The 27,239-nt window shown below is 56.9% G+C and overlaps 2 protein-coding genes across 4 annotated transcripts in view; one reads left to right on the top strand and one right to left on the bottom strand.

The window, feature by feature from the left end:
- The window catches only part of Slc5a10 (solute carrier family 5 member 10), a 63,071-nt gene that overhangs the window by 19,896 nt on the left and 15,936 nt on the right, over positions 1–27,239 (top strand). For all 3 annotated transcript variants that reach the window (XM_026381719.2, XM_026381720.2, XM_026381721.2), the window contains one exon: positions 4,118–4,253. In XM_026381719.2, coding sequence (XP_026237504.1) covers positions 4,118–4,253 — 136 coding nt within the window. The remainder of the gene's footprint in view (positions 1–4,117; positions 4,254–27,239) is intronic.
- On the bottom strand, positions 28–27,239 carry Fam83g (family with sequence similarity 83 member G). Its single transcript, XM_026381718.2, has 5 exons — positions 26,709–27,239; positions 14,272–14,439; positions 6,739–6,863; positions 4,818–6,090; positions 28–396 (listed from the first exon to the last, which is right to left on the bottom strand). Exons 1-5 carry the CDS (start codon positions 27,237–27,239, stop codon positions 28–30), a joined length of 2,466 nt encoding a protein of 821 aa, XP_026237503.1.

Below are 27,239 nucleotides of genomic sequence, written 5' to 3'. Positions count from 1 at the left end.
CTGGTGGGTCCAGCCCGGACGGGGCTGCTAGGGGTCCTTGTGGTCCCGAGGTGCCTGGGCCCTCCGCTTAGAATCAGACGAGGCCCACTGGCTACCCCCCGACCTGGCTTTTAGGTGCTTTGACTGGGACAGTTTGGAAAATGGGATTCCAAAGGGACTCGGACGCTCCTCAGTGGCTCTGCTATCAGCCAAGATGCGGGTGTTTCGTGTTGGCCTCGGGCTCCGGGGATCGGGCAGTATGCGGGCTGTCGGGCTGCCCTTGGGCTGCCAGTGCTGGGGGCCTACTGAGGCCAGGGTCACTTTCCTGGGAGAGCTCTGGGCGCCATCAGCAGCAGGGCGGTACCGGGGACCTCCTGGGGTCTTTGAGGCAGGGCCATCACGGTGGAATTGCTGGCCCTGGAAGAGAGAAACAAAGAGTAAGGACCGTGCAGGGACCCTTGCCAGGCACACAGGGTGGGCCAGACCCAGAGCAACAGATTTCTGGCTCGGCCACTCAACACATTGGGTTTAACTAGTTTGTGTGTCTCAGTTTCCTCATCTGTGACACAGAATCATTCTGCCTTTGGGGTTGTAGCTCCTGCCATATTTCCTCACCATCCCCACCAAGCCTGGTCAATCTGGGCACAGGGCTGCATGAGGTTTAAAAACACTGAACGGGGTTGTTGGAGACCTGAATTTCTGTTGAGGGCAGAAGACAACTCTGGTCCCCCCCCCCCATCATGAACCCTGCAGGTGACCTCAGAAAAGCCACTTCCTGTCACTGGGCAGAAGCAGATGATGCCCCTGCCTGCTTGTCCTGAAGGCCATGGGCCTTGTCCTGAGAGCACAAGCTGGGGACCTCTTGCCTCCCCTGTGAGGCGGGCAGGCCATTCACAGGCTACAACACTGAGGCCCAAACACAGAGGTAGATGTGGAGGGTGGAGTGAATTTCCGGGACTCCTGAGCAAGAGGGGCTCCATCAGTGTCTGCCCAATGACTCTCCCTGGGTTCTAACCGTGGGAAGTGACACAGACTTGAAAGTGACAGAGGCCCTGGGAAGCTGGGCCTCAGTTTCCCCATCTGTAACCCCACACCCCTCAGATGCCCACATCAGTTATGCAATATGCCTGGATTTCAGGGAACGTGTGGCCCATGGCAGATGTCTGCCCACCTCCCCTGGGAAGGCTGAGGGCCAGCCCAAGTAGGAAATGTACCAGAAGAAAGATGGCAGTGGAGGGCGAGCAGGGCGTGTGGGCACCCCTGCCAGGCTGCGTCCCTATATCTCCTTCTGTGTGGCAAGGCCTGGCATGGCACAGGCTTCCGAGAGGAGCCTAAGACCCAAAAAGGGTCCTCCAGGGAGGCAGAGGAGGTACCTTGCAGGCCCCAGATGGTCAGAGCAGCGGTCAGCCGATGGGTCCAGGGCAGGGCCTCAGCCTTGCCGCCCCATCTTCCTCCCCTTGGGCTGGGTCTGCCTGGAGGCTGTGGGGTCTTGGTCCAGCCCCTGGCACAGGTCTGACTCAAGGCTCCCCAGTCTCTGGGCAGCCCCACCCTAGCCCCTGGGGACTTTTGCGGACCCAGAGGTCTGACTATGCTCTGTTCTCTATGCTGGGTCCGTGGGGGCTTTTCATTTTCACTGTTTCTAGCCTCATCCACAATAAGGAGGTGATAGTTTTGTGATCAGAGACAAAAACCAACAGCAAATGAGGCAGAAGGGCCAGAAGGGCCAGAAGGCAGAGTCCTGGCCTGGTCTGGGTTCAGTGGCAGAACACATGGTGCACAGATGGGAATGACTCTTAGGGTCCTGCCAGCTCTGATAGCTCCCAAAACTGTCCCCTGCTGATGCTATGGTATGAACCAGAGTATCTTCCCCTCGGTCAGCAGCAACAGCCCCAATCCTAACAGGAACTGCAAGTCTCTGTAGTCAGCCATGACTGGCTAGTGGCCACACCCTAAGAAAAGGCTAAAAAAATCCTGAGAAAGAGAACTCACATCTACCAAAGGCCCTGGACTAGCCAGGCACAGGCTCTGCTGACCACACCAGTGACCTCACTTAATCCTTGCAGCAATCCCTGCATTGGTAGCAGTAACCTATTTTGCAGATAGAAATGGGGTCAGGGAGCTGAAAAGGCCAATCCTGGGGAGGGAGGGAGGACCAGGCTAGGACTTGATGTCCCTTGTGAGAGGTGCTATGAGGCAGTTTCCCCACTGAGACCACAGAAGGTCCACACATTGTCCCTGACACTCAGGGGTGGAGGAGCCACGCACAGGGGCATCCCTGTGGCTCATGGAAACTGAGCCTCGGCATCTCCACCTGGGGCGACAGCCCCTGTCCTGGAGCACAGGATGAAATAATGGAGACAAACAATGAGTCGTGTCAATGATGAAAGATGACAGATGTGCATGACACTGAGGCCTCGGGGCTCTTGCAATCAGTCACAGACAGTAGAGGAGAGAAGAGTCTAGACAGAACCTCCTCTAATACCCTCACTGTCCAGATGGGGAAACTGAGGCAAGAATTGGTTCCAAGTCACAGCAAGCTGGCAGAGAGGCAGGACAGAAATCAGCTGCCTTGCAGCCTGCACACACTTTTCCTCTAACGGATGTCTCAGGAGAGGCACACCTGTGGGGTCAATGCTGGGAACCATCTACTGAATGAGCATGCTTGGAAAAGAAGCTTAAATCACAGATAACTCCTGCTTCTGAGTTGCAGACAGCAGAGGAGATTTAAACTGTGGAACAGCACAGAAAAAAAAAAAAAAAACATTTCAGAGTTATAGGTTGTGCAACCCTATGAACACATGAAAAACTATCGGAGAGTCCACTTTAAAAAAAAAAAAAAAAAAATATATATATATATATATATATATATATATACACACACACACACACACAAAAAAAAAATATAAATATACACACATATACATATTTTTTTCTTTTTCCCCCCAGTGCTAAGGATGGAACCCATCGTAGGCAAGTGCTCTACCACTAAGCTACATCCCCAGCCCCCTTCTCCTTTTTTGACATTGCTAGGGATTATACCAGACTGGAGGCATTCTACCACTGAGTTATATCTCCAGCCCTCTTATTTTTGGGGGGAAGTGAGTGTCAGGGATTGAACTCAGAGACACTCAACCACTGAGCCACATCCTCAGTCCTTTTTTGTATTTTAGAGACAGGGTCTCATTGAGTTGCTTAGCACCTTGCTGGCTTTGAACTCAAAATCCTCCTGTCTCAACCTCCCATGCCACTGAGATTACAGGCATGCACCACCACGCCTGTCTCATTTTTTTTTTTATTTTGAGACAGGGTCTTGCAAGGTGTCCAGGCGGGCCTTAAGTTTACAATCCTCCTGCCTCAGCCTCCAGAGTCACTGGAGTTACAGGCATGTACCACCATGCCTGGACTTTTTTTTTTTTTTTAATAAGTAAAAACATAATATTGGAGCTAGGAGGGATTCATCAGTCTGAATTAGGATTCCCTCCTTCTCCCATCCTGCAGATCTGGAAACTGAGGCTTACATGGTTGGGGGTATAGCTCAGTAGTACAGCACTTGCCTAGCAATGTTTGAGGCTCTGGGTTCCATCCCTAGCCCTACAGAGAAAAAGGGGAAAAAAAATTTGCTTAAGGCCCCCAGAGGAGCTGGTTATCTCAGGCAGATTCTGAGACTCTCCAGGAGGGAACTGCAAGCTTCCTAAATCCCAGGTCTTGGCATTCCTGACCTCTGCCTGTGGCACATACTATTGGCACCAATGTCTGCTCCTGGTACATGCATGAATGGCCAGCCACTCTCATGAGGGTCCAGGGGATGAGGGTGGTGGGCTGTGACCCTGATGCCATTAGGCCACAGTCTTCTCCAGCTCTTTCAATTGCCAGAGGTGGAGAGCAGGCAGGAGCCACAGCTTCCCTGTTGTACAAACGGGAAGATGGAGTCCCTGGGGACAAGGAGAGACGTGGCCAACCAGGGTGAGTTCCAGTGGGGGATGCTGGCAGTGTCTGCACTGCGTGGTTATCTAGAGCAGGTCTGGGGCCAATGGGATGGCATCCTGTCTCATGCCACTCCCTGAGGCCCACTGGGAGAGACCCTAACACAGGAACCTCCCCGGGGCTGGGATTCACTCCCTCTTGCTCATGCCCCCAGGTCATCGTGCAGCGATCTCTATCTGCCCGCAACCTGAACCACGCCAAGGCCGGCTCCATCCTTGCCAGCTACCTCAAGATGCTGCCCATGGGCCTGATGATCATGCCAGGCATGATCAGCCGTGCACTGTTCCCAGGTAGGAAGGCTCTGGTGCTGAGCCAGGGCTGCAGGGCACTCGGGATTCTGAGGCTTGGTCCTACAGAGGCGACTAGAAGGAAAGGCAAAGGAGTGGTACATGAGCTGTTGCCCAGAATGGAAGGAGGCGGGGAGTGGTCCCCAGGGCCACAAAGGGATGGACACAGATATGACTTGGCACAAGGTCCAGATGAGGACCACTTATGGTTGTGTGACCTTTACACTCTGTGCTCTGCCATTCCCTTGTCTGCAAACTAGGGGACTTAACTACCCACCTGACAGGCAACAGAAAGATACTACGACTCCAAGTGTTCGGGCCTCTGGATGTGGGCATGTGCATTTCCCGAGGTTGCTTTGTCGGGACCCTGAGACCAAGAGTCCCCAGCATAGTAACAGCCTGCCAATTGGCTCTGGGTGGTTCCCACCCCAGCCCATTCAGCAGTTTTTCCGTCTGTAACAAGGACAGCCTTCCAAGTCTGAAACATAGTAGCCCAAGGGATGGTGGCTCTCAGGTCACTTGCAAGGGGGACTCCTGTGAGTCCCGGGACAAGGGACCCCAACCCACCTGTGCCGCCTTGTCTGCAGAGCGCTGGGCCTGCATCTTCCTTGATGCATCTGCCTCTTCTCTCCCCCGACCATGTGCCCATGGGGAGCTGCCCAGGGGTCCACCAAAGGTCCCTCGGGTTATGTGGGGTACGCTCAGCTGCCGGCGGGGTGGTTGGGCTGGTCCATTGGCCATCTGCTCTGAGTGGCGCCTTCGAAGAGGGACTGAGCGCTCCCTCACCTCAAAGTATTCATCCGACATGGAAGAGGCCACAGAGGGCCGCCGGAGTCCAGGGCCATGGCCGGAGCTGCCCGAGAGGCTGTCCTGGTCACTGAGAGTCACGTAGTCATCATCGTCTTCCTCTTCTTCCCCACCATCCAGCCCATTGGGGAACACGGACCCAATGCCATCGGGGTCATCCTGGGTCACAGACAGCTGCCGCTGGAGTGGGGGATGGCTTGGGTCCACCGTCCTGGGTAGCCTGAGGTCTGTCCCATTTGGAGGTGTCTCCTCTTTCGGGGTCTCCAGAGCCCAGTCCACGTCACTGCCGTCCTGGGCAAGCAGGTCTGCCACGGGGACTGTCCGGGGCTTCGGCACAGGGAGCTGAGGCTCGGGGTCTCCCCGGGGAAGACCATTCTCAGCTGGGACCCCATCGTGGGGGTCACTGGGCCCTGGGGGTGGGCAGGGCTCTGGGGAGGGGCGTCGTTCCTGGCTCTGTTTCCACAGCTGGTGCTGGGTACTGGCATGGGAAGTGTCCCGGATCTTGATGCGGTTCATCTGACTGGGCTGGGGGTTCCAGATATTGGGGTCGATAATGTTGATGTAGCCCAGGATGTCACTGCCAGGCTCCGGGTCCGGCTCTACCCAGGTGGGCAGGTATTCAAACATATTGGCCTTCTCCAGGTTGAGCAGTCCCGGATGGACAGGTGGCAGCAGCTCAGGGAAATCCCCCCCTGGCCGCTCAGCCAGCATGGGGCCCCGCAGCCCTGGGGGTCGCTTCGTCTCCTCTTTCTCGGAGGAGGTCTTGGCAATCTCATCGACGCTCTTGGCCTTGACCAGAGCATACTTGGGGTTGACGAGCTTCTTGGCCACGGTGTCCGTGGATACCAGGGGGACTACAGACGGTAGCACGATGGGTTCTGGCTCCGGCTCCTTCTCCATGGGGATGTCCTTGAGGTTGACGCTCTGAGACATGAGGTACAGCTCCTGGAACTGCCGGTCAAACATCTCCACCACCTGGCCAGACAGCACGGAGATCACGTTCCGGTCTGTCCTGGCAGCTGACCACGTGAAACTGTAACACAGAGGCAGAGGCAGCTCTGGTCAGGTGCAGGGACTTCCCTCCAGCCCAAGACCCCTATTCTAGTGAGCCTTCCTGATCCCTGCTGCAACGGACATCCAAAGAGTCCACTGTGAATCCCCTGGCTGGTGTGCACCAGATGGTGGCTGCAGGGTTCTGGGACTAAGAAATGGCCTGTGGGGCCCAGAGGGCAGGGCACAGCTGTGGAGTTGAAACTGAGTCCTGGCTGCTACTGGATGCATTGAGACACTCATGTCCAGTAGGACCCAGTAGCTAGTGCCATCACGGGTCTTAGCTACCACCACCCCTGGAGTGACTGTAGGCAGCCCTGCTACACTGTCTAATGGTACCTAAGGTTGCACCTGTCCCCACTGATGACTCTCAGAATGACCATCCTGTGGGCTTGGGAGGGGGGCAGCTTGGCCCCCACCCCAACTCCAGGCAGGTTCACACTGTAGGTTGGAACAACCGTCTCCTCGGACAAAAGCCTCCTTGCCCGCCCCCAGACACAGGCAGCCAGGTGTGCCCAGCTCTGCATATACCTTAGCAGTTTTAGGACCAATGAACCGGAATAACCAGGGTGTCCGGATTAAGGGCAGAAACCAGATTAAGGGCAGAAACCATCGGCCATGGAGAAATCACCTGTAGGAGCCGCACACAGCCCGGTCTCCATCCACGAACATGAACTTCTGGGCCAGGGCGCCCTTGAACTTGGTGGCTGATCGTGTGAAGAACTCAGTTCCCCCAGTGCTGCGTACCCTAAGATTCTGTGTTGGGGGAACAGAGAGGCAGAATCAGTCAACCATCACACTGAGCTCCGGGGGTTGGGTAGAGAAGGAGACTGCCCAGGACTCAGGGAGGGCTTTGCAGGGGACAAGGATAAAAAAAAGAGATCGTGAGATGTGGGGAAAGGGCTGGTGTGTCTGAGACTGCAGGGTCCAGGTAAAGGTGGGGACACAGAGGACCCAGCACTGGTGATGAAGGGTCTGAGCCAGGATGGTCTTGGGCTTTGGCCCCAGGTGTCACAGAACAGCACCAAACAGGATAGAAATTAAGTGGCCAGGCCTGTTTGAGAAATGCCACCGTGGTGGGCAGAAGCCATTGGAGCATTTTTTAAAAAATGATTATTATTATTTTTAGACAGGTTTCATAAGTTGCTGAGGGTCTTGCTAAGTTGCTGAGGCTGGCCTCAAACTTGGGCTCCTCCTGCCTCACCCGACCTTGTAGCTGAGATTACAGGCGTGCGTCACCGTGTCCAGCTATGTCATACAGTATCAAATGGGAGGGTGATATTTTGGAAAGGTCCCATGGACAGCAGTGGCTGTGCAGATGAGAGAGGAGGGAGGAGAGTGAGGGGCAGGAAGGGGGATGAATGGCCGTGAGGAATCTGGGTCTTCCACTCTAACAACTCCACGGTCCCTCCGGATGAGTGACCGGCCATGCCTGTCCCTGCTGAGTTCTGCTCCTGAGGGCAGGACTCTGCAAACTCTCCTACTTCCCCATTGCCAGGACACCTCCTGGCACCCCAGACAGGTTCAATAAACAGTCAGATTCAATTGTTCACCAAGCTTGCAGGGCTGGGCTCAGAAGCAGGTCAGCAAGGCTCTCGGACCACAGGAGGGGAAAGGAGACCCAGAGAGAGGAGAGGACTCTCCCAGGCATGAGAAGCAGAGCTGGATAAATAGCTGCTGGTGGTTCCCTGGTCCCTGGCCATGTCAGGGGTCTCTTTTCCCAGAAAGGAGTCTCTGGAACCGTCGGAGGTCCCTCCAGCCGGCGCTGCACATGTGGACCCAGGAAGTGCACAGTGAGCCTGGCTGAGACCCAGGCATCTAGGGACAGCCCAAGGGCTTTCAGAAGGGAGCCCCAGGTGGACAGGGGACCTGGGGCCATAGGGTCCGAGCCTCACCAGGGCATTGCGCTAGCATGAAGGCCTCCAGGTGTCCCCAGAGTCTGTTTCAGGAGGCCTGTGATGAGGCTTGGGGTTCTTGGTGTGGCTGGTTTGTCCATTCACTCTAAGGACCACACCCAGGGACACCCGACCTTGGAGCTACAGCCCAAGCCCTTTGCTTTTTTTTTGTTTTGTTTTCTTTATTTTTGCTTTGAGATAGTGCCTTGCTCAGTTTCTGGCCTGGAACGTGGGATCCTCCTGCCTCAGTCACTTGGGGAGCTGGGTTTAAAGATGTGCACCACTACACCTGGTCGGGGAATTTAGTTCTCACACAGGTTTCAGGGATCCTGACACCTCAAGAGCATCCTGACTGGTGTGACTGAACACCTCCTACAATGGGGAGTCTCGCTCCCTCCCAGGAACTCTCGACCAGCTTGGGGCATCAGACAGTGACACATTCTTCGTCAGACTGAGCGGTGACTTATCTACCTGTCCCCTTATCCACTCCAAGGCCAAGCTTATTAACTGCCCACAGGTTCGATTGTTCATTGACCCCTGCTAAGGCCCCCAGGGGTGGACAGAGATGACAGTGGCAAGGATCCTGCTCTGGGGGACGCAGATGAGTAAACACGGCAACAATCGGGAACACTCAGGATGAGGAACCCCGGGAGTGACCTGGGGGAGGCTCCCAGGAGGGACGGCATGGGTCAGGGTGGGAGAAGGGCGAAGCATTCCAGGCAGAGGGACTTCCAAAGGCCTGGCTCAAAGGAGTACCTCAGGGAGGAAGGGTGGGTGAGGGAGCCTGCACGGCAGGCTGAGCCTGAAGCTGAGGGGCAGTAGGGAGCCATGGAAGGATTTAGAGCAAAAATGTCAAGAACCGTTCTGGCTCTTCTAGAGGAGAGAATGTAAGAGACAAGTGCGGAGACAGCAGGAAGAAAAGGGGGGGCTGTTGCAGGCGAGGGAGGAGGACCTGAAAGAGGGAGAGGACCATCCACCACTGTCCCCTGCTCCAGGGCTCCTTTCCGTGTCCCACCCCCCTCTGGCTGGGGCAGCCCCAAGCATATCCACAGAGGATATGACAGGAATGGGCCCCTGGGTGGGTCCTCACGCAATGCTCACCCAGCCGTGGGGTGAACAATCGTCTTGCTGTTGGGCCCAACCCAGAAGGCAGATAAGCCTCTGTTCCCAGGGAAGGCTCCCTAGGCCCCCGCCCCGCAGGCTGCCTGTCTGCACAGCTGGCCACGGCCCAGGACAATTAGCACTCGTGACTTTGTACCCAACACAAGAGCACACTTGGGGATGAGAGGTCAGAATAAAGAACTTAGAGGCCTTCTCCTGTCACCCGGGCCCAACCACAGCCCAGCTCTGCAGCCGCCCGTGGTTTCCACGCCCAGTGGTGTGTGCTGGGGCCATATCCCTGTCCTCGGCCACCAGCCTCTACACCCCTCTCACCAGTGCCACTCCTCCCCGCAAAACTTTGTCCTGATGACAGGCTCGGAAAGTCACCGCTTACATCTTAGGAGGGACTACCACATAAGGCAGACCTTGTGCTGCTGACCCACTGTGTGACTCTAAGCAAGCTGTTGGCCCTCTCTGGTCTTTAGTTTCCCTGTCTGCACACTGAAGGGTTGGCCCTAAACTCAAAGGCTCATCTCACTCTAGGGCTCGGCAGCAGGTGGGGGCTTGCAGCAGGGTCCCCCATCCTCTGCCTCATGGGCTGTTCCCAGCCTGTTCCTGGGTGGGCCCCACCCCATGAGGCCTGTCCTGGATGAAGTCACGTCTCATGTGTCTGGGCCCGCGTGAGCAGAGGCGGATGATTCCACAAAGCTGCATTGTCTCCGAGGTTCCGGGATACCCCCAGCATAGGATGGGCAGATGCATGGAAAGACAGGCAGGCTGGCCCAAGTGGGTGTCCTGGGTACATCCTTGGAGCCTCTGGAACCTCAGCAGGTCAAGGGCAAGTCAGAGCAGGGCAGGGGAGTGGAAGAGAGTCAGACAGCTCTTCATCTGCTCTCAGAGGGCAGCTTCTTCCCCAAGTGCATATGGGGGCAAATTGCAGCCCATTACCTGAAACTACCTCCAGGCCACCTGTGCTCATAAGACCATGTGACCCAACTGAGCAGGGTGGGTCTGGGCACTCGAGCTCCGGTCAGATGCGGGAGCCAGTCCTGCTACCAACAAGGCCTCTCCACACCTGATTTCTCCTCTGCGAAGCCACGTGCAAGGGTCCTGGAAAGTGTCTGGCTCTCACCGAGGGACCCATGAGCTCCAGGTAGCACAAAGGCTGTAACTGTACAGGGCAGTGGGTGACTTACAAAGGGGACCAGAAAACATCTGGAATGGCAGCTGGCCAGGTGGACTCAGGAAGAGGAAACGACTTTCCCACAGTCCCCCAGTGGGCGGGGTTCAGCCCAGACTAGAGGATTGAGGACTGGTCTTCGGCTGACTGTCCTCTGCAAGAGGCCTGTGCATCCTGGGTCAGAGGAGGAGTGGAGGCCTACAGATGTGCCCCGACCAGGCCTGGGCTGAGAACAGGGAACAAGTGTGCAGAAGCTCGAGGACAGAATCCAATGTGACAGGGGAGCCCGCCTGCCTGAGCTACTGGGCCTCTGCCAGTCTCCACTAAGGGACAGGTTTCGCTCTATAATGTGGCTATGGGAAGTCTTTTGTGAACCATCTTCATGGGACAGGGGATGGAAGGGATGGGACAGGGCTGAGCCAGTTTAGCTCCAAGCCCTTATCTGAGGGGACCTGGGTCTTCTAGACCAGGGCTGCTCAGCCTCAGCACAACTGATGTGGGTGAGGAAATTCTCAGGGGGAAAGGTCTGGACATTAACAACATCCTTGGCCTCTACCCCTAGATGCCAAATGATCTGTGACCGTAAACTATGTCTCTGGACATCGCCCTCAGCAGGGCAGACCCCCACCCCACCCCTATTTAAGACCCCTCCCTCTCCCCTGGATCCATCACAGATCCAGGCCTGGGCCAGAGAAAGCAAAGTGCAGATGTACCCAAGAGGGAAGGGAGCAGGGGGTCCCAGCCCGCCTCCCACATCGGGCTCCGTGCCCTGCTTTCCACACTGACTGGGCTGCATCTGAGGTCCTCCCCCACCCCTCCTCCAGCCCAGGAGAGGCAGGCAGGCCTGTCCAGTGAGGGACCTGCACTACAGCTGAGCCTGGCGTCGGGCCTTCCCACGGTCATCGGCTGACATTTCTCTGTTGAGTAGAAATGGGTCCAGCCTTCGCCCCAGTGGCTGCTGGTTTTTCCTGTTTGGCTGCACAAAGCAAAGCATCTGGGCCTCTCACAGTACCCAGTCTGTGTAGGCCACGAGCCCCAAGGCCCAATCTGGCTCCCATTGGCTCTAGGGCACCCCTCCACACCCAAGAGCACCCCTATATGGGGCCTAGTCACGGGTCTGGTCTTGTGACTCTAGAAGAGGCGAGGAAGCTGGGTGACAGGCTGGGACTTCTTCCCCAGGCCTGTTTTCCATTCGAAATATGGAAGGGTCATCCCCCCAGCAGCAGGCTGGGTGCTCGGGATGTCTGGGTAGGGGCTTTACGTATTGCTCACACTTGGGAGACCAGGAGTGGGTCAGCCTGAGCATGCATGGCGGCCATTCCCAGAATGTACAAGCTCATAGCTCAGGAGGAAGGAAGGAAGTGAGGGTGAATCTCAAGACAGATGGAAATGGAAGCCTCTCGGCACTCAGACCACAGCTGGGGTCTGATTGGAAGGATCCTGCCTGTCCCCAAAGACAGGAAAGTAAGGCTCAGACGTGGCTCTTACTGTCCCTCCAGACACCCCACAGTCACTAATCTGACCCCCACCCCAGGCACAACCTGCTCTCTGGGCCCCACAGAACTCAGGGCAGGTCGGTGCAGAGCTGGGCCAGGGCAGCAAGCGGCTGAGGGCGGGCCCAGGGATTACCGGCAAAGGAAGTGTCCCGAGACAGGTCTGGGCCCAGCCAGCCGGCGGGCAGGGAGGAAGCTGGGCAGGCAGGACCTCAACAAGGTGACACCTGGCCAGGGCTGGGCCCACAGGAGCCTCTGGCCACATGCCCAGGGCTGCAGAGGGGGTAGCTGAGAGGCGAGAATGAGGAAGCCAGGCTCACACTTTCTCATGAAGGTGTGTGGCTCCTGGGTAGGTCCACCCTGTCAACCCTGCTGCCTTCCCAGAGAGGAAGACAGCCAAACGGGGGGTGGGATAGGGGGAGAAGCCCAGGAACAGCGGTGTGAGCTGCCCCTCCCCTGCCCCGAGTGGTCAGGGGGCCCGCCAACAGGCCTGTGGTGCATGGGGCGGGGAGGGACTCACGCCCAAGCCCAGGGCCTGGGGTTTGTAATTTATTGTTATTGCCAACAGCTGCATAACTGTTCTCAACTCTCAAAGTGCTGGAACCACCACCGTCCTTCAGTTCCATCCTCAAGTAACCCTGGGAGGCACTGTCACAGCCATGAGGCACTGGAGGCCCAGAGACTAGAGGCCCAGGGACTAGAGCCACACACGGTGGTCGGGAGACCATGCGTGCACCAGGGTGTTTCTCTACTCTCCTTGCCAGAGCCGATGTCTCTCTACTGGCTTTTGGGTCAGCCCACTTTGGCAGGATGTCTTTGGCCTCCCTCAGTTTCCTCATCTGTGGGAGCCCTGTCCAGATGGCCACTGACCCCTTGTAGCTCCAGCTCTCCAGACTCCCGTGACCTCACAGCCACCCTCACCGCTCACTCCCAGAGAGCTCAGAACAGGGGCAGTGAGGGCCCCGAGCCTCCCCCGTGGCCAGTTGTGCATCAGGGTCCCATCTGGCGGCCACAGCTGTACCTGCCTCTCACACCAGGGATGAGCGGGCCGAGTGACGACGGGTGTGAAGCAATCGCTCGGCATGTGGCAGGTGCATGTGGGCATGTGGCTCTGCCAGGGTCTCTTCCCGGGGTGCAGGAAGGGCTGGACAGACAGGTGCTGCCCATAGGGCTGGAGCCTGTGCGGCCCAATTCCCAAACTCTCTTTTTCCCCCGCTGTGACTCTGGCAGGAGCAATATGCCACCAGAGTGGAATCACGGCACTAATTACACAGCGGGCAGGCGTGGGGCTGAGGGTCAGCCTACCAGAGAGACCACACGAAAAAGATTCCTGAAATTAGAGACTCGAAGCAGAGAACTCACACCCACTTGAAAGAACTCGGCTTGGGGTGGGGGTGGGGGGCTTTGACAATTGCCGGCAAATTACAAGCCTGGTGCCCGGCTCCTGGGTAACCACCTGGCGCGGCCCACCCTCCTGCATCTATCTGGGCTCCAATCACAGGCCTGAAGCTCTGAGAGGTGGGACCCTCAGAGGTTGATATGAGCCTGGGGCTAACCCCCCCCCCCAGCCCCTGATCTCTAGCTTAGCAGCAACGGCACCTGGGCACAGGACTGTTACCTCATGTGCCAAATGGGAACAACACAGACCAATCCCACTGGGTTATCAGGGGGATTAAATAAGCTAACACAAAAGAAGTACCCCATTTGGGGCCTGACACACATGGAAGGCTACAGAAGCAGTAACTGTTTCTAGACATGCTGATCTGTACTCAGAGAAACGTTCTGCATACAGTAGGTGTCAAGCATGGGTTGGATGGAAGAAGGACTCTCCTTTACCCCCCCAGAAAGGCAGCAGCAAATGCCAGGGTACCTGAGTAGAAGAGCCCAGCCACACCATCTCATCTGCCCTTCTGCCGAACCAGGTGCCCGGAAGGGGGAAGCAACGAGCTCAAGGACACACAGCGAAGCAATGCTGAGAACCTGGGCCCCACTTCCCGATTCTGTGTGTGTGGGGGGGGGTCCTCCCTTCTCCACCTCTGTTCCATCATCTGTCCCAACCCCAACATCTGTTCTACTGTGCTCATGCACCTCAAATCCATTTCAACTCTGACCTTGCAGAGTTGCATTTAGCAACTGAGACAGACTTGCATTTAGCCTAAGAAAGAGCTGCCTATTGTCCGAGCTCTCTAGATGGAGCCATGAGCTGCCTAAGGTTACAAATGTAGCACAGGCTGCTGTGGAATATTAATGTGATAGGATACCTTACATGAGCATCAGCACCTGCTTGGTAGGCACTTAATCAGCGTTTACCTCTTGGAGGTACTCTCTTGTCCCCTGGCCATTCAAGCTATGCGACTGCTTTGGGCCACAGGCTCTAGGTGCTTGAACTCAGCGTGCACCTACTGGACTCCTCCGCAACAGGAAGGTGCTCCAAGTGTGTGTTGGCTGAATGATCCTCACCCTCCAGCCACCTGGGCAGATGGAGGCCAGCTCACCTTGAGGTGTCCCAGGTGCATGCGGGCCCGCTCACACATGTGCAGGAAGTACTTGACGTTGCTCTCATCCACAATGATGTACACAGCCACCTTCCTCTTGAAGCCAGCATCCAGCAGGTCTTTGAAGATGTCCACGTCAGTAAACATGTCCATGACCACAGCTATCACCTGGGAGCAGAGACAGAGAGAGAGAGAGACCGGGTCTGCCAAAGAACCCAGCAGTGTAGACGGGGCCTCAGCAGATCACCCCTGTCTTGCGGAGGCACACGCTGGCCCACAAGCCACAGGAACAGGACTGGACAGTGATAGGCAGGACGGGACGCTCAGAACACAGAGATCCTCGCTGGGGCCTTGGGCTGGGCTCCATGGGGACAGCAGGAAACAGCCCATCCCACGCACCTGCCCTTTCTGTTCGATGAGACCACGGAAAATGGCTCAGCTGACTCACAGTGAGGAGCACGGAGAGGGGAGTGGGAAGTGTCTGTCTGTGCGTGCCTCAGTGGCTCCCCAGGGCACCTCCTTCTTTACCCCTGGCACATGCTTGGACCAGCATTCAGGAGGACCCAGAGAGACTAGGGGCTCAGCCCAGGGACTCTGTGTTGATCCACTCCTGGTCACATGCCCAGGTCAAGACCTGCTAGGCCCTGCCTCTTCCCAATATCTGGTGACACCGAGATGAACCAGAGAGCTGGGGAGGAGCGCAGCAGCTGGGGCGGCCCTCGCCTGGGGCTCCCCGTGTCCCCGAGCTGGGGCAGACTTTGGCAGGCCTCCCCTGCCACCACTCCTGTCTGGTCTGAACAGAGACCAGACCACCATGGAGTCGTTCTTGTCACCTGACAACATCCGTCCCCACCACCAATAGTGCATCTACCGATCTTCCACCTGTCCTAGCCAATTGGTGGCCTCAGTTTCCCCAGCCTGGGCAGGAGACCAGGTGAGTAAAGGCACAGGACAGAGGGGACATGGGAACAGGGCTGGCCGTGGAGCCTCACCTCCTCCCTGGCCACTTGGCAGCATGGGCCAATAGCCAGACCAGGGCCTGTGCCCGTCACTATTGAATCACGCTGGTGTCCAGCTCCCTAGGCTGCCTGCTCCTCCCACCCTTCCAGGATGGCCCCACTATCCTGAGTCTGAGAACTGCCCAGAACCTTACACAGAGAGGCCAGGAACATGCCCTAGGCCACACACCAAGCTAGGGAGTCAAGCTGGAACTCACCCAGGCCTGCCGGGGAGCCAAACTCACCCTACCCTTGCCATAGGAGTGACCTGGAGGTCTCCCCCCACTAGGCTCTGTCCATGCAGGTGATGGGAGGCAGCCTGCAGCCTGCCAGGGACGTGCCTGCACACCCACAGTGAGCTCACCAGGCTGGCCCCTGCAGGCCTATCTGGGCTCCTCCTGGGCCTCAGGCCCCTGCTACACCCATTGCTCATCTGGCACCAAAGCCCAAACTCCTGCACAGAGAAGGGTTCCATGCCTACCCTGCTATGAACTTGCTGTGTGACCCTGAGCAAGACCCTTAACTCCTCTGGGCATCCAGTTTTCTCATCAATGTAACTATCTCCAAGTCTGAAGGGCTATTTGGGTACAGTCAACACAGAGGCTGGGACTGGCAGGTACAAGCCAAAGGGAGGCAGGTGGGAGCACCAGATGAGGAAGTGCTCACCAGAGCTGCCCAGGGCTGAGCAGGTATCTTGAGAGGGAGTGAGCTCTCCAACCCAGGAGGCATTCAAGAACAGACAGAGACTGCTTAGGAGGAGGTAGATAAGAGGGCAGAGGAGACATCATGTCCGCTGAGTGGCTCTGATGACCTCGGATTTTACCACCAGCCGAGGGTAATGATACCCTGAGGTTGGGGGCAGGCAGCTCCTTGCCAGGGATTCCACAGCTCCACCTGCTGTAGCCCCATGACGCCCTTGAATGAGCAGCTCCTGGGCAGGCAAATGGCCTCACGTGCTGCCCTGGAAAGGGGCCTGATGGGGCACAGCCGATACGCCTCTCCCCGGAGGCACACCAGCCCCCTCCCACCCCTAGATGGGTCAGGGCAGGTTCCAGGCCCTGCGCACCTTGGTGGATGGGTACTGGCCCTGGGCTTGGGCGGCGGGGGGGGGGGGATGGACGTGCCCCAGCAGGACCTGTGCCACGTGCAGTTCCTCCATGCTGTCCTTAGCCGAGAACGTACCTGCTCCAGGGTGCGTGTGCTGGAGGCTGGCTCTGTTGGGGCCTGCCCCACAACGGGGATCCCCCACAGGTCCATGGCTGGGGGCTGGCTCTCCCCAGGGTAGCATTAGGCTCTGTACCTCATGGTCAAAGGAGGGCTCGTAACAGGTGCTAGCTGACGGTGGTGACAGGGCCAGCCAGCCACATGGCTCCCTGGGCTCTGGGATATTGCTAGAATAGGGACCGGGTGTCGGGTGCTCCCAGCAACCCTCTCAGCTTGACCTGTCGCTGGTCGGGCCACCAAGGTTTCCTAGAGGTCCCTGAGACATATCATGCCTTCCCATTTTATAGACAGGAAAGCTGGGACCAGAGTTGGCAACTGAGGCCCTGGGTTCCCACCCTCTGCCAGTCCCCAGCGCTCGCCTGGCTTGAAGGTTTACTGACTGACCTTGAAAACCAACCGCAACTGGCTTGGGTCTTCACAAAAAAACACCGCAGGCAGCAGTTCCATTCTCGGTTTTGCAGATGAGGAAACCGAGGGATGGTGGCATTCGTTCCCCTGCCTAATGATCTGTTGGGATGGCCCAGCTCCACTTGTGACACAGAGCTCATCAAGGGCAGAGCCCAACACGGGGCATGGCCTGAGGCAGGTCTCAGAAAAGCTTTGATCAAGTGAGAAGGAGACTCAGTGGCTCCCCGGCCCACACGAGGGACTGCAGCAATCAGGACACAGGCCACAGCCCCTCCTGGTCCCTCAGTTTCCCCATCTGCCTAATGGGAGCGTGGGCCTGGCTCACCCCTAAGTTCTCACCAGTCTGAAGACCCTCCCCGCAGAGGAGAGCACCAGTCACCTTCCACAACCCCAGACGGAGCCCCCCCCCCCCGGAAAAGGGAGAGCAGGCCCAGTTGGGGCTCTGGTTGGGGCAGTGAATGGGCAGCCCCCTCCCTAGGCCTCGGTTTCCTCATTGGTAGAACAGAGGGTTACGACAAGATGCCCAGGATGTTCCTCTCTGACGTCTTGGAAGGACCCCACCTTTCTCTGCCCTTGTGCCCTGCCCACAGCCCGGCACAGCCTGTCTAGGCTTGGCTGGCACATCTCGCCCCACCCATGGGCCTGCGACAGGAAGTGCCAGTGGCCACCCCACCTCCCTGCACCCCCAAAGGCCCCACCAGGCACCGACACCAGTCTATGACTCCCGGGCACCCACAACGACTGTTTTCTAGCCTCCCTTTGACCACAGACTCCAGTCTACAGAGTGGGTGCCACAGGTCTCCTCGAAAGCACCCGTCCCAGAAGAGCAGGGTGAGGCTGGCTAGACAGAAACAGCTGGAAACCATGGGTGCATGAGCCCAGTGGCTGCAGCAGCACCTCTCCTGGGGGGCTCTGACCCCACCAGTCCCTCTCTCCAAGTGGCCCTGCCTCAAGCCACCGGCACTCCATACAGACTGTCTCCTTGTGGGCCACTTGCTGATTTTTGTCTCAATCGGGACAATTCCCATCCATCCTTCGAAACCCAACCCAAGTGCTCCTCCCGCCTGGCTCCCCCGTCTTCACTCCGGCCTGTCTGGCTTGAGCTCGGATCCCTGGTGCATTTCTGGAGATACACAGCGATGGAGTCTCCCCAAGGCCTGGAACCTGAGATAGGAGTCGAGGAAGAGAATTTCCTGGACCTGGCAAGCCCTCTGGAACAGCCCCACCTGCCTTACCCTCCCAGGCCTTGAAGACTCCCAAGAAGACAAAGTGCTCCAGAGGGGAAGGCGAGAGACACGTCCCAGTCCTCCCCAGAGCCTGGAACCCTGGAGGGGTCTCAACTCAGTGCACAACTGCAGACAAGTCACTTTCCCCCACCTGGGAAGTGCAGGAGATGGGACAGAGTCTGGGTTTGCAATGATCTGCTCTGATGATGGATGGCCTCGGGACCACCTGACTCCCATCCTAGCTCCTCTTGAGAAGCTGTAACATCAGGCAAGCGCCTTAGTTCTCAAGGGGACAGTAACAATCCCCATGCACAAGGACAACGGGGTGAGGAAGTGCATACGGATGGATGGGTGGACGGGCCGGCGCTGGACCAGCAAGCAGCAGCTCCACTCAGCCCCTCCTCCTCCCAACAGCCAGAACCACAGAACCCTGAGGGGTGCACAGGCCAGGGATTATCACCCTCCACCACCCTGTCTCCTGCTTCTCTCCAGGTCAGCTGCAAGCCCGGGAAACAGGGACTGATACGTAGTTGCAGCTGCTCATGGGAATGACAACACTGTCACACAGTCTTCAAGGCTGGGGAAATGGCCATCAAGACCTGAGATACAACTTCCACTCCCAGCCATGACAGAACAACAGAGACTGACTTTACCCTCCTGCTTTAGCAATAAAAAAAAAAAAAAAAATTCAGACAGAACTATGAAGCCAGAGCCATCAGGCAGCGTGGCACAGGGATCCCAGGGAGAACCCAACAAGGAGAGCCCCGAAAACACACCAGCTATCTCCAGGTGGCTTCCCCCCGGGGGAGATGAGTGGTCTCTCTGAGCTGAGAAGACAGGATTGGCTCAGAGGGTGGCAGCTGAGATTTTTAGGACAGCGTACTGGAGGGGAGAAAACTGTACAAAGTGAACTCCGGAGACCTGTGGAGGGTCCCCTTCAGTTGTCTAAGAAACTTAACTGCATCCCAGAACAAAGCATCAAAATATTTAAAAGGAATAAATAAACATCAGCAGCCCACAACATAAATCTATCATGTCTGCTATTCACTTGAAAATTGCTTGATATGCAAAAGAATGGAAAAACAAGACTCACATAAAAAAATAATAATCATCAAAATAAACCAAACTCTGACACAGATGCTGGGGGTATCACTCAGTAGTAGAGCACCCTTAGGTTCAATCCTCAGTACCAGGAAAAAAAATATATGAAAATTGCACTGGGTGGAATTAATAGATTAGACACTATAGGAGAAAAGATTAGCGAAGATGAAGACATATCAATAGAAAAATACCCAACCCGACATAAAGAGAGACAGGGACTAAAGAAACATGATCAGCGCATCAATGCACTGTGGGTTAAATTTAAGCTGTCAGATGCTGGAGTCTCAGAAGGCTGCAGGGGTTAGGGTGGGAGACCAACAAAAAAAAAAAAATCTTTTTTTTTAAATAATGACCAAAACATTTCTCCCTTTGATTAAAAACTAAATTCACAAGTCCAAGACGTTCAATGACTTCCAAGCAGAAAAGACAGGAAGAAAACCACCAAACACATCATCACCCAATACATTAAAAAATCAGAATGGAGAATGGCGAATAATTCAAAGCAGCCAGAGGGAAAGAAGACCACTACAGAGGACGGACCCGAGACAAGCAGACTTCTGGCTGGAATCGAGGCAAGCCGAAGACAAGGAGTAACATCTTCAACGTACTTAACTGGAGAACAAGGTCCACCTGGGATTCTCTGGCCAGGGACAACATCTTTCAAAACCCAAGATGAAATAAAAACTTTCTCAGACGCACAAAAGCCACAAGAATTCAGCCCCAGGAGACCCCGTGCTGCAATGACCGCTCCCTGGTTAGATGGGAAACTGAGAGTCCAGAGACAGCAACTGTACTTAGTGTGCCTGGGTGGGGTGCCTTGCTTCCCTCCCTTCTCAGGGCTGCGGAATGGGCTCAGCAAGATCAGAGCTACTCTTCTGCCCTCAGCCCTCTCCTCCAGCAGCAGGGCTGGGCCAGACGTCTGTCTCGGTTCCCACTGAGAGTTCTCACCCTGCTCCCCCGCCCCTCATTCAGGCAGGATCAGCAAGGTTCTCGGGGTGTTAGGGAGGCCTCCTGGGATCCCCTGGGTGGTGCTTCCCTCCGAGTCCTGGCACCCTCCAAACCAGTTTTCCCATCCTATCCTCTGAAGGCCTGTCACTGGGAGAGGACTGGTTTGGGGACTCTTGCCTCCCAGGACAGAAGGAGTGTGATCCAAGCCACTGTCCAGGATAACTGGGCCAGCCAACGGACTCTCAACCCGCCCGCAAGTTCCTCTTCTGGAAACGCAGGGAAATGGTGATGGCCACTCCCACTTGACAGGGGGCAGTCACTCTCCCAGGCTGCACAGTTCCTACTCGGCTCCCAGGTTCTTCTCCCAGGGAAGGGAATCCCATGCCCATCCCCAGCCCTGACTCCACCCACCACCTCCCAGAGCACACCCTGGGTTCCTCCAACCTGCCTGCAGTCAGCACTGCCCAGATGGTCAATGCCCCAGACGCCTAGCCCTGTCCAACAGCTCACTCCCCGCCCCCTCTATGTCTCATTTTCTTGCTAACATGGGGAGGTGGGTCAGATGGCCTCCCTGTTCCCTTTCCCATCTGACTTGGGAAACATTCTCCACTTTGACTGGTAGATGGAAGAAGCCTCATTAAGGCCAATTAAGAGTGCCAAACGGCTGCAGCAATCCGTCAGGAGGCACATGCTGGTCACGCCCAAAGCCCTCTGACCAGAGCCCAGCCTCACCCAGTGGTGTGGTGGCCCTGATTCTCACTTCCCCCAGAGAGACATCAGCTGCCCCCCCCCCCAGGGCTCAGGAATGATGCCGAGACCAGGGGCCGGCAGAGCCTGGGGAGAGATGTCAGGTGACACCGGCTGAGCCCTGCGGATGAGGCAAGAGGTCAAGATCTCTCCCTCTTCCCGCCGGCCATGTGGGGCCTCAGAATTCTCAGGGCTTCCAGGGCCTGTAAGTGCAAGACCTGGTGCGACAGAGCATCCACGGTAAGCAGTGGAAATCAAAACGGAAATCTCAGAATCACAGACTGGAAAGACTTGAAAGCCTCCGCTTCCGCAGGACTTCAGAGTGACAGGCACCGGGGTCACTGGGCGTCCTTGTTCCTCAGGAAGCCCTGGAGAGGACCTGCCCAAGATCATACGGGACAGGGTAAAGGCTGGAGGGCCACCAGATGCCTATCTGCTGCACCCTACCAAGACCCTGCTTGAACTCCTCTCAGGACAGGGGCTCCCCACCTCTCCACCCCAGGTCCTCCCAAAGAGGGGTGAGAATTTGACCCCGGAAGCTCCCCAGCTAGACAGCCACGGAGTGCTTCCCAGAGCCACTTTTGTTCCATTTAAATCTCACCAGGACTTATTAGGTTACTGTACGTGGTCCTTCCAGGTCTCCCCACTTTAAAGGATCCCCATTCCATAAATGAAGAAACAGAGACCCAGGGCTGTGCGGCACAGGAGTGGCTAAGTGGGACAGGCCGTCTTTGGGGAGAACCAGTCCCTCTGCTGGCCACAGGGGTGAGACCCTCAGCTTCAGGGTAGCCTCCAGAACCAGGGAGACCAGCAAGCAACTCCAGGGAACCCAGTTACAGGTCCCCACACACCAAAGACCCGGGTGTGACCTGGAGAAGGCTGTGGCCCACTCTGAGCCTCAGTTTCCTTATCCGTGATATGAGAACCGTCCCCAACTCTCGGGGTGGTGAGAGGGAGGACAGCGGCAGGTGTGTGCTACCACCTGCGTGACAGCAGAGGCACTCATAGGCCCAAGTCCAAAGGTTCTTTTCCTGGCAGGGCCGCTCTCGACTCTCAGCCCTCAATTAAGAGGCAAGCGCCGTGGGGTAGGGAGCCTATGGAGAAGACAGGAGCCAACACCTGGGATTAGGATATCAGATGGTTCCCCACCCTAACAGGTGAGGGCCCCAGGCTGGGAGCCGCTGGAGCAGACAGGAGGCAGGTTCCCAGCCCCGGTGTGCTGCGAGCCCGGGCTAGCTGCTGCTGCCCCCCTCAGGCCACCTCCATCCCCAGTGCCCCTCTCTTTGTGTCGGGTGCTGTCCTGATATAGTTGTGCATGGCTTCGTGAAGGGGGTACATTCTGAGAAATGCATTATTAGATTTCATTGAGCAGCTTGTTCACACAAAATAAGGCGGCTGTGAGATCACCAGGCCACGTAGACAGGCGGCTATGGTGGACCAAAGTGTTGTTATATGGTGTGTGACTACTGCCCAGCAATAGATGTGATAAGAGCCCTCCCTCCTGGTCCCAGGCCACTGGGACCAGCACTACCATGGCTCCCCATTCCTGGGCCCAGTGTGGTCAGACTCCTGCCCCCTCCCTCCTCAGCCCAGTGTCTGAGCGCCAAGGAGCCCTTGTGAAAATGCTTTTACTGTCCTGAGTCAAGCTGGGGACTGGAGATGAGGCCCCGATGCTCCCATTAAGGGGCAGGGCTCAGAAGGAACAGCCCTGGCCGCTCCCCCCCAGGGACAGGGGGGGCTTCTCGGAACCTGCAGACCTGGGTTCTGGGCCCAACTCCTCCCGTTCTCAGCTCTGTGGCCTGGGGCAAGTTACTCGCCCTCTCTGAGCCCCACCAAGTCTGGGTGTCCTCCTCTGGACCATGGAGACAACACCCTGTATGGAGTTGTGGCCAGGATTACCTAGTGTAGATAAAGTGCCCTCTCAGCACCTGGCATATAGTTGGCGTTTAATAAATGCCTCATTAAGCTGCTCTTATTCTCCTGGAGCCAAGCTGTAGGCCAGAACTTCAGCATGTAAAGGCGGGGACGCGACAGAACAGATCTGGGGTTAATCAGGCATCATGAAACCTGGGTTCAACTTCCTGCCTGCTGTGTGGCCTTGGGCAAGAAACTTGACATCTCTGGGTCTCCCTTTGCTAGCCCTGGTCTGGCAAGCAGAAGTCTGGGTTCCAGTCTGGGTCTTACCTCTGGCACTTCCTCTCTCAGTTTCTTCAACTGTAAAAAGGAGACCATGTGATTTGTTCCCCTGGGTTGTTGGGGACTGGTAAAGGGATCCTGTTAGAGGCTCACCCCCATGTTCACAGGAAGGTGGGGGTACTCAGCATGTGCTGAAAGAGTGACTTGCTAGAACATCCAGACTCACTTCTGGTTGAAGTCACCCCTCTCCAGCTCAGCCTCGCCCCTCTCTGAGGCCGAAGTGCAGCCGCTAGGGAGGCTGGGACTCGTCCCTCCCAGGCGTGATTCTACAGGCCCAGCCTCTGGTATGCAGTTGGAACCCCACAGCAGGTTTTTCCCCCAGATAAATCACCGGCTCGGAGAGGCTGGGGGAGGGACAGGCAGGTGACCTTCCACCTTGGAGTCAGAGCCCACTGAGACCGGAGGGCCCCTCAAAGAGCGGACGCTGCCAGCTCAGGGCCAAACCGCTAAGGGGTCAGAGGCAGGACCCACCCGCCCCTTGTTCCAAAGAAGTCCAGAATCACAGGACAGCGGGTGTCAGAGCCGAAGGGACCCTAACAGTCTTCGAGGCCTGTACCCATTTTACAGACAGGATGACTGGAGCCCCAAGAGAAGCCAGGGCTGGTCTAGGTCCCACATCAGAGCAGAGCAGGGGCCTTACCCTGGCTCTCCTGGATCCTGAAACGATCACCCACCAGTCCCACGCGAGTGTTTTGGGAAAGGGGAATCCAGTGGGCGTCGTCCTGATGGAGACTCAGCCGCTCCCTGGCAGCCAAGTTGGTGTGGGCTGAGTGCCTGCTGTGTCACTTCCCTGCCCTGGGGTCTGCCTGTGGTGCTGATGTCAGGCAAGGTGAGAGAGGAGGTGGCCGGCTGGGGCTGTCCTGACTCAGCACCAGCAGCCACAGCCCGGAAGAATCCCTGAGAAGGGACCCAGGTAGTGGCTAGTGAAATCCCTGCCCCAGGCCCAGGGGACTGAGACCTATTCTCTGCACTGGTACTAGGTGAGAAGAGAAGGCGGGGGCCAGGGGACAAGAGGTGATTCATAGGGACAGATAAGGCAGGGAGAGCTCCCGCAGGCCAGCGGGCGGGCAAAGCGCCCAGTCAGCATCCACAGCGTCCCGGCCCTGCCCCTGTGAGACTGAGAGGCAGCAAGCAGGGCAGGGGAGATGGAGGATGGCAGGTTGCCTGGATCAGGGGCCCCTCCCAGGCCCCGCCTGTCACTCTGTCCTGCTACTGTGGCCCAGGCACCAGGCACAAGAGTCAGGTCTTAGAGTTTGAGCACGACACAGGCCCGGTCCCCACCCTCCACCCGAGAACTAGCTAGGTGACCTTAGGAAGAAACTAGCCAGGCTGGCCTCAGCTTCTCCATGTAGGTAATGCTGCCCAGATTACGAAGCGCCTTCCACTCCATCAGCAGTAGCTACTGTCATCATCCAAGCCCACACAGTTTTGGTCACACATCCAGAACGGATGTGGCCGGGGAGCACAAAAGGCCAGAAAGTGGGAGCTTGGCTCAAAAATAGCACCATGGAGTCATCCCTGCCCCCCAGGCTGTGATGCCCCATTTTTGAGAAAAGGGGCTTGGTCTCCCTCCTGTGGGACCATGAGTTTCTGCTGATTGTGTGACAGAGGGTTCTGATAGCACAGGGCAATGCCCACCTGTTGGGAGCTGGGGGAAACCACCCATTATAGAGCCACACAAGAGACCGGGCCTCCCACGGGAGGTCAGTGTCTTCTGGGCTGATGACACCCGTCACCTCCTAGGAGTTTTATGGCATGGAAATGAAGCTACAGGACCCACATGGTGGGGGTGGGGATCTCAGCTAGGGACTGAGAGACCCGGGTCAGCAAGGGAAGCCCTGAGTGCCCAGCCTGGCCCTGGGCACACCAGATAAGGCCCCATCACTGGGTAGAGCCGTCGATCACTCTGTCTGTGGGAGATGAGAGCCTGTAGCTGTTGCCATGCCACAACTGGGAAGTGCCATCTGCCTCCTTCCTGAGGTTGGGGTAGGGGATGCACTCGGGGAGATGGCTCTGAGGAAGGGAACCCTGGCATCTAGCAGGGCCTCAGTCTCCCATTTTAAAAATGAGGGTAGGGGCTGGGTCAAGGGTTGACAGTGAGTCCTCTGAGCGGGGAGGGCCTTAACATCAGCACCTGCCTACACCTTGGTAGGTGTGGGATGGATTATACCTGCAGGTCTGCAGGTCCCTTCCTCCGCCCCCCTCCACCCGCTTCCTCCAACTCCTTCCTCACTCCCATCACCCGATACTCCCTCTTCACAATAGCCAGAGAGCAGCTTTTGTCCAAACCACCCCATTTTACAGACTAGAAACCCGAAGCCTCAAAGCTGCCTGGTCTGGTCAGCCAATGGGGGGCACGGGGGGAGCAGGCAGGCTGGGAGCCAGGTTCCTCGACATGGCTAACTGAGGGCAGCAACTCCACCTTTCTGGAAACTTCAGCCAGGGCCACCTCATCCCCTCCTGACCCACTTCTGGTTTCTCTGCCTAAAACCTCCCTCGGGGGCCCCCATCAGCCAGAATGGTCCCCCAAACTAGTATTCTTATGTTGTGCAGTTAGCCGCCACCCCACTCTGGGCCTGGAACAGTGAAAGGGTCAGACTCAGGTAAGGACACCTTGTCCCACAAACTGAAGCCACGGCTGGCTTCAGCATCCTTCTCAATATACAGCTCACTAGGCAGGCCTTCTCCACCACACCGTGCTGTGATGTGCTCAGAAACCACGAAAGGCGCTCATTAGGAAAAGGCACCCACTGAAGGTCATGGCTGTCCAGCGATTGGCCTGGCTATCTCTGCAAGTGGCATGCATTGCCTCTCAGAATGTGTGTCAGCGTGTCAGCAGGGAATGGCCACCCACAGCCAGGACACTCCACAGCCATGCAGGAGTCAAGAAGAGGAAGTCCAAACAAGGCCTGAAAAGTAAAATTCAACCCAGGTGGACAACCTTCAGCTGGACTCTTTACCCACACCCAGGCAGGGATCCTGGTCCAAAAAAGTTCTGCCATGACAAAGCTTACAAAACAGCTCAGAGAGGGTGAGCCAGAACTCACTCAATTGCTCAACAGTCAGGAAACAGGCAGATGGGACTGAACGTGGATGCCCAGGCCAGCCTCAGATGGCTTAGGTTGCTTCTCAATATCCTCGCCTAGTCCCCCAACCCCTACAAAAGCCTTCCCCACCAGAGAGCTCCAATTGTGTGTGTCTCTAGACTCTCAGAAGTGATGTCAATTGTCCTAAGGGAGAGTAGGTGAGAACCCTACCATTTTTTTCCACCACCCCCTATTCCATTGCATTGCTTCCTGGGGAACCCACTCAAGAGGCCTAAACGAGATCACACTCCTCAACAATGCACAAAGGCCCTTGGAGAAGGGGCAGCCCAGTGTCACCTGCCCGAAGATCCAGGCACCCTATTCCTCTGCAAAGAAACTGAGGAAAGCCGTGAAGGTGCAGGTGAAACCTCCTTCCAGGAGTCAGACAGAAAAGCAGCAGAGACCCACTGGGGACCTTGTGGGGTCCCCATGTTGTGCTCTAAGTGAGCCTAGGTCAGCAGTCCAGCACTTCTGTAAGAACTCCCACTCAGGGGCCCCCTCACCTTCTGGGCCTGGCTGATCATCTTGCGCACCACCTCTTTGATGTGGGCCTGCCCGTCTATGGGGGGCTGCATATAGACGCTGGCCCTGGTCACTCCGCGGTAGGCGATGGTATCGGGCCAGCCTAGGTCCAGCTGTGGGATGGAGCGGTCGGACTTCTGGGGCCAGTACTCCAGCGAGGGCAGTGGCAGCGGCTCCGCCTCAGTGGGGGTCCCATCTGCCCCACTGGTTTCCTCTCCATCACCCACCCCGTTGACCTGGGTCCCCGGGGAGCGGCTGCTGGTACCCCGAAGATCCTCAGAGCCCGGGTCGTACACCTCGATAGTCTCCAAGATGCGCTTGAGTTCCAGCTCCGAGAGAAAGTCACGGATGTTCTCCCGCTTTAGCACCTCGTAGAAGGCCTCGGGGCCACGGGCCACCAGGGCCTCCAGGGCCAGCCGCTGCTCCTCGCTGTAGAAGAACTCCGGCTTGGATTCGCTGGAGCGCCAGTTCACGTGGCTGTCGTCCAGACACTGCACCTGGGAGAAGGCCAT

This window comes from Urocitellus parryii, chromosome 7, assembly GCF_045843805.1.
Source record: "Urocitellus parryii isolate mUroPar1 chromosome 7, mUroPar1.hap1, whole genome shotgun sequence".
In the NCBI taxonomy this organism is placed as follows: domain Eukaryota; kingdom Metazoa; phylum Chordata; class Mammalia; order Rodentia; family Sciuridae; genus Urocitellus; species Urocitellus parryii.
Note: the sequence above shows the minus strand (reverse complement) of the source record. Positions and strands in the feature narration are given on the sequence as shown.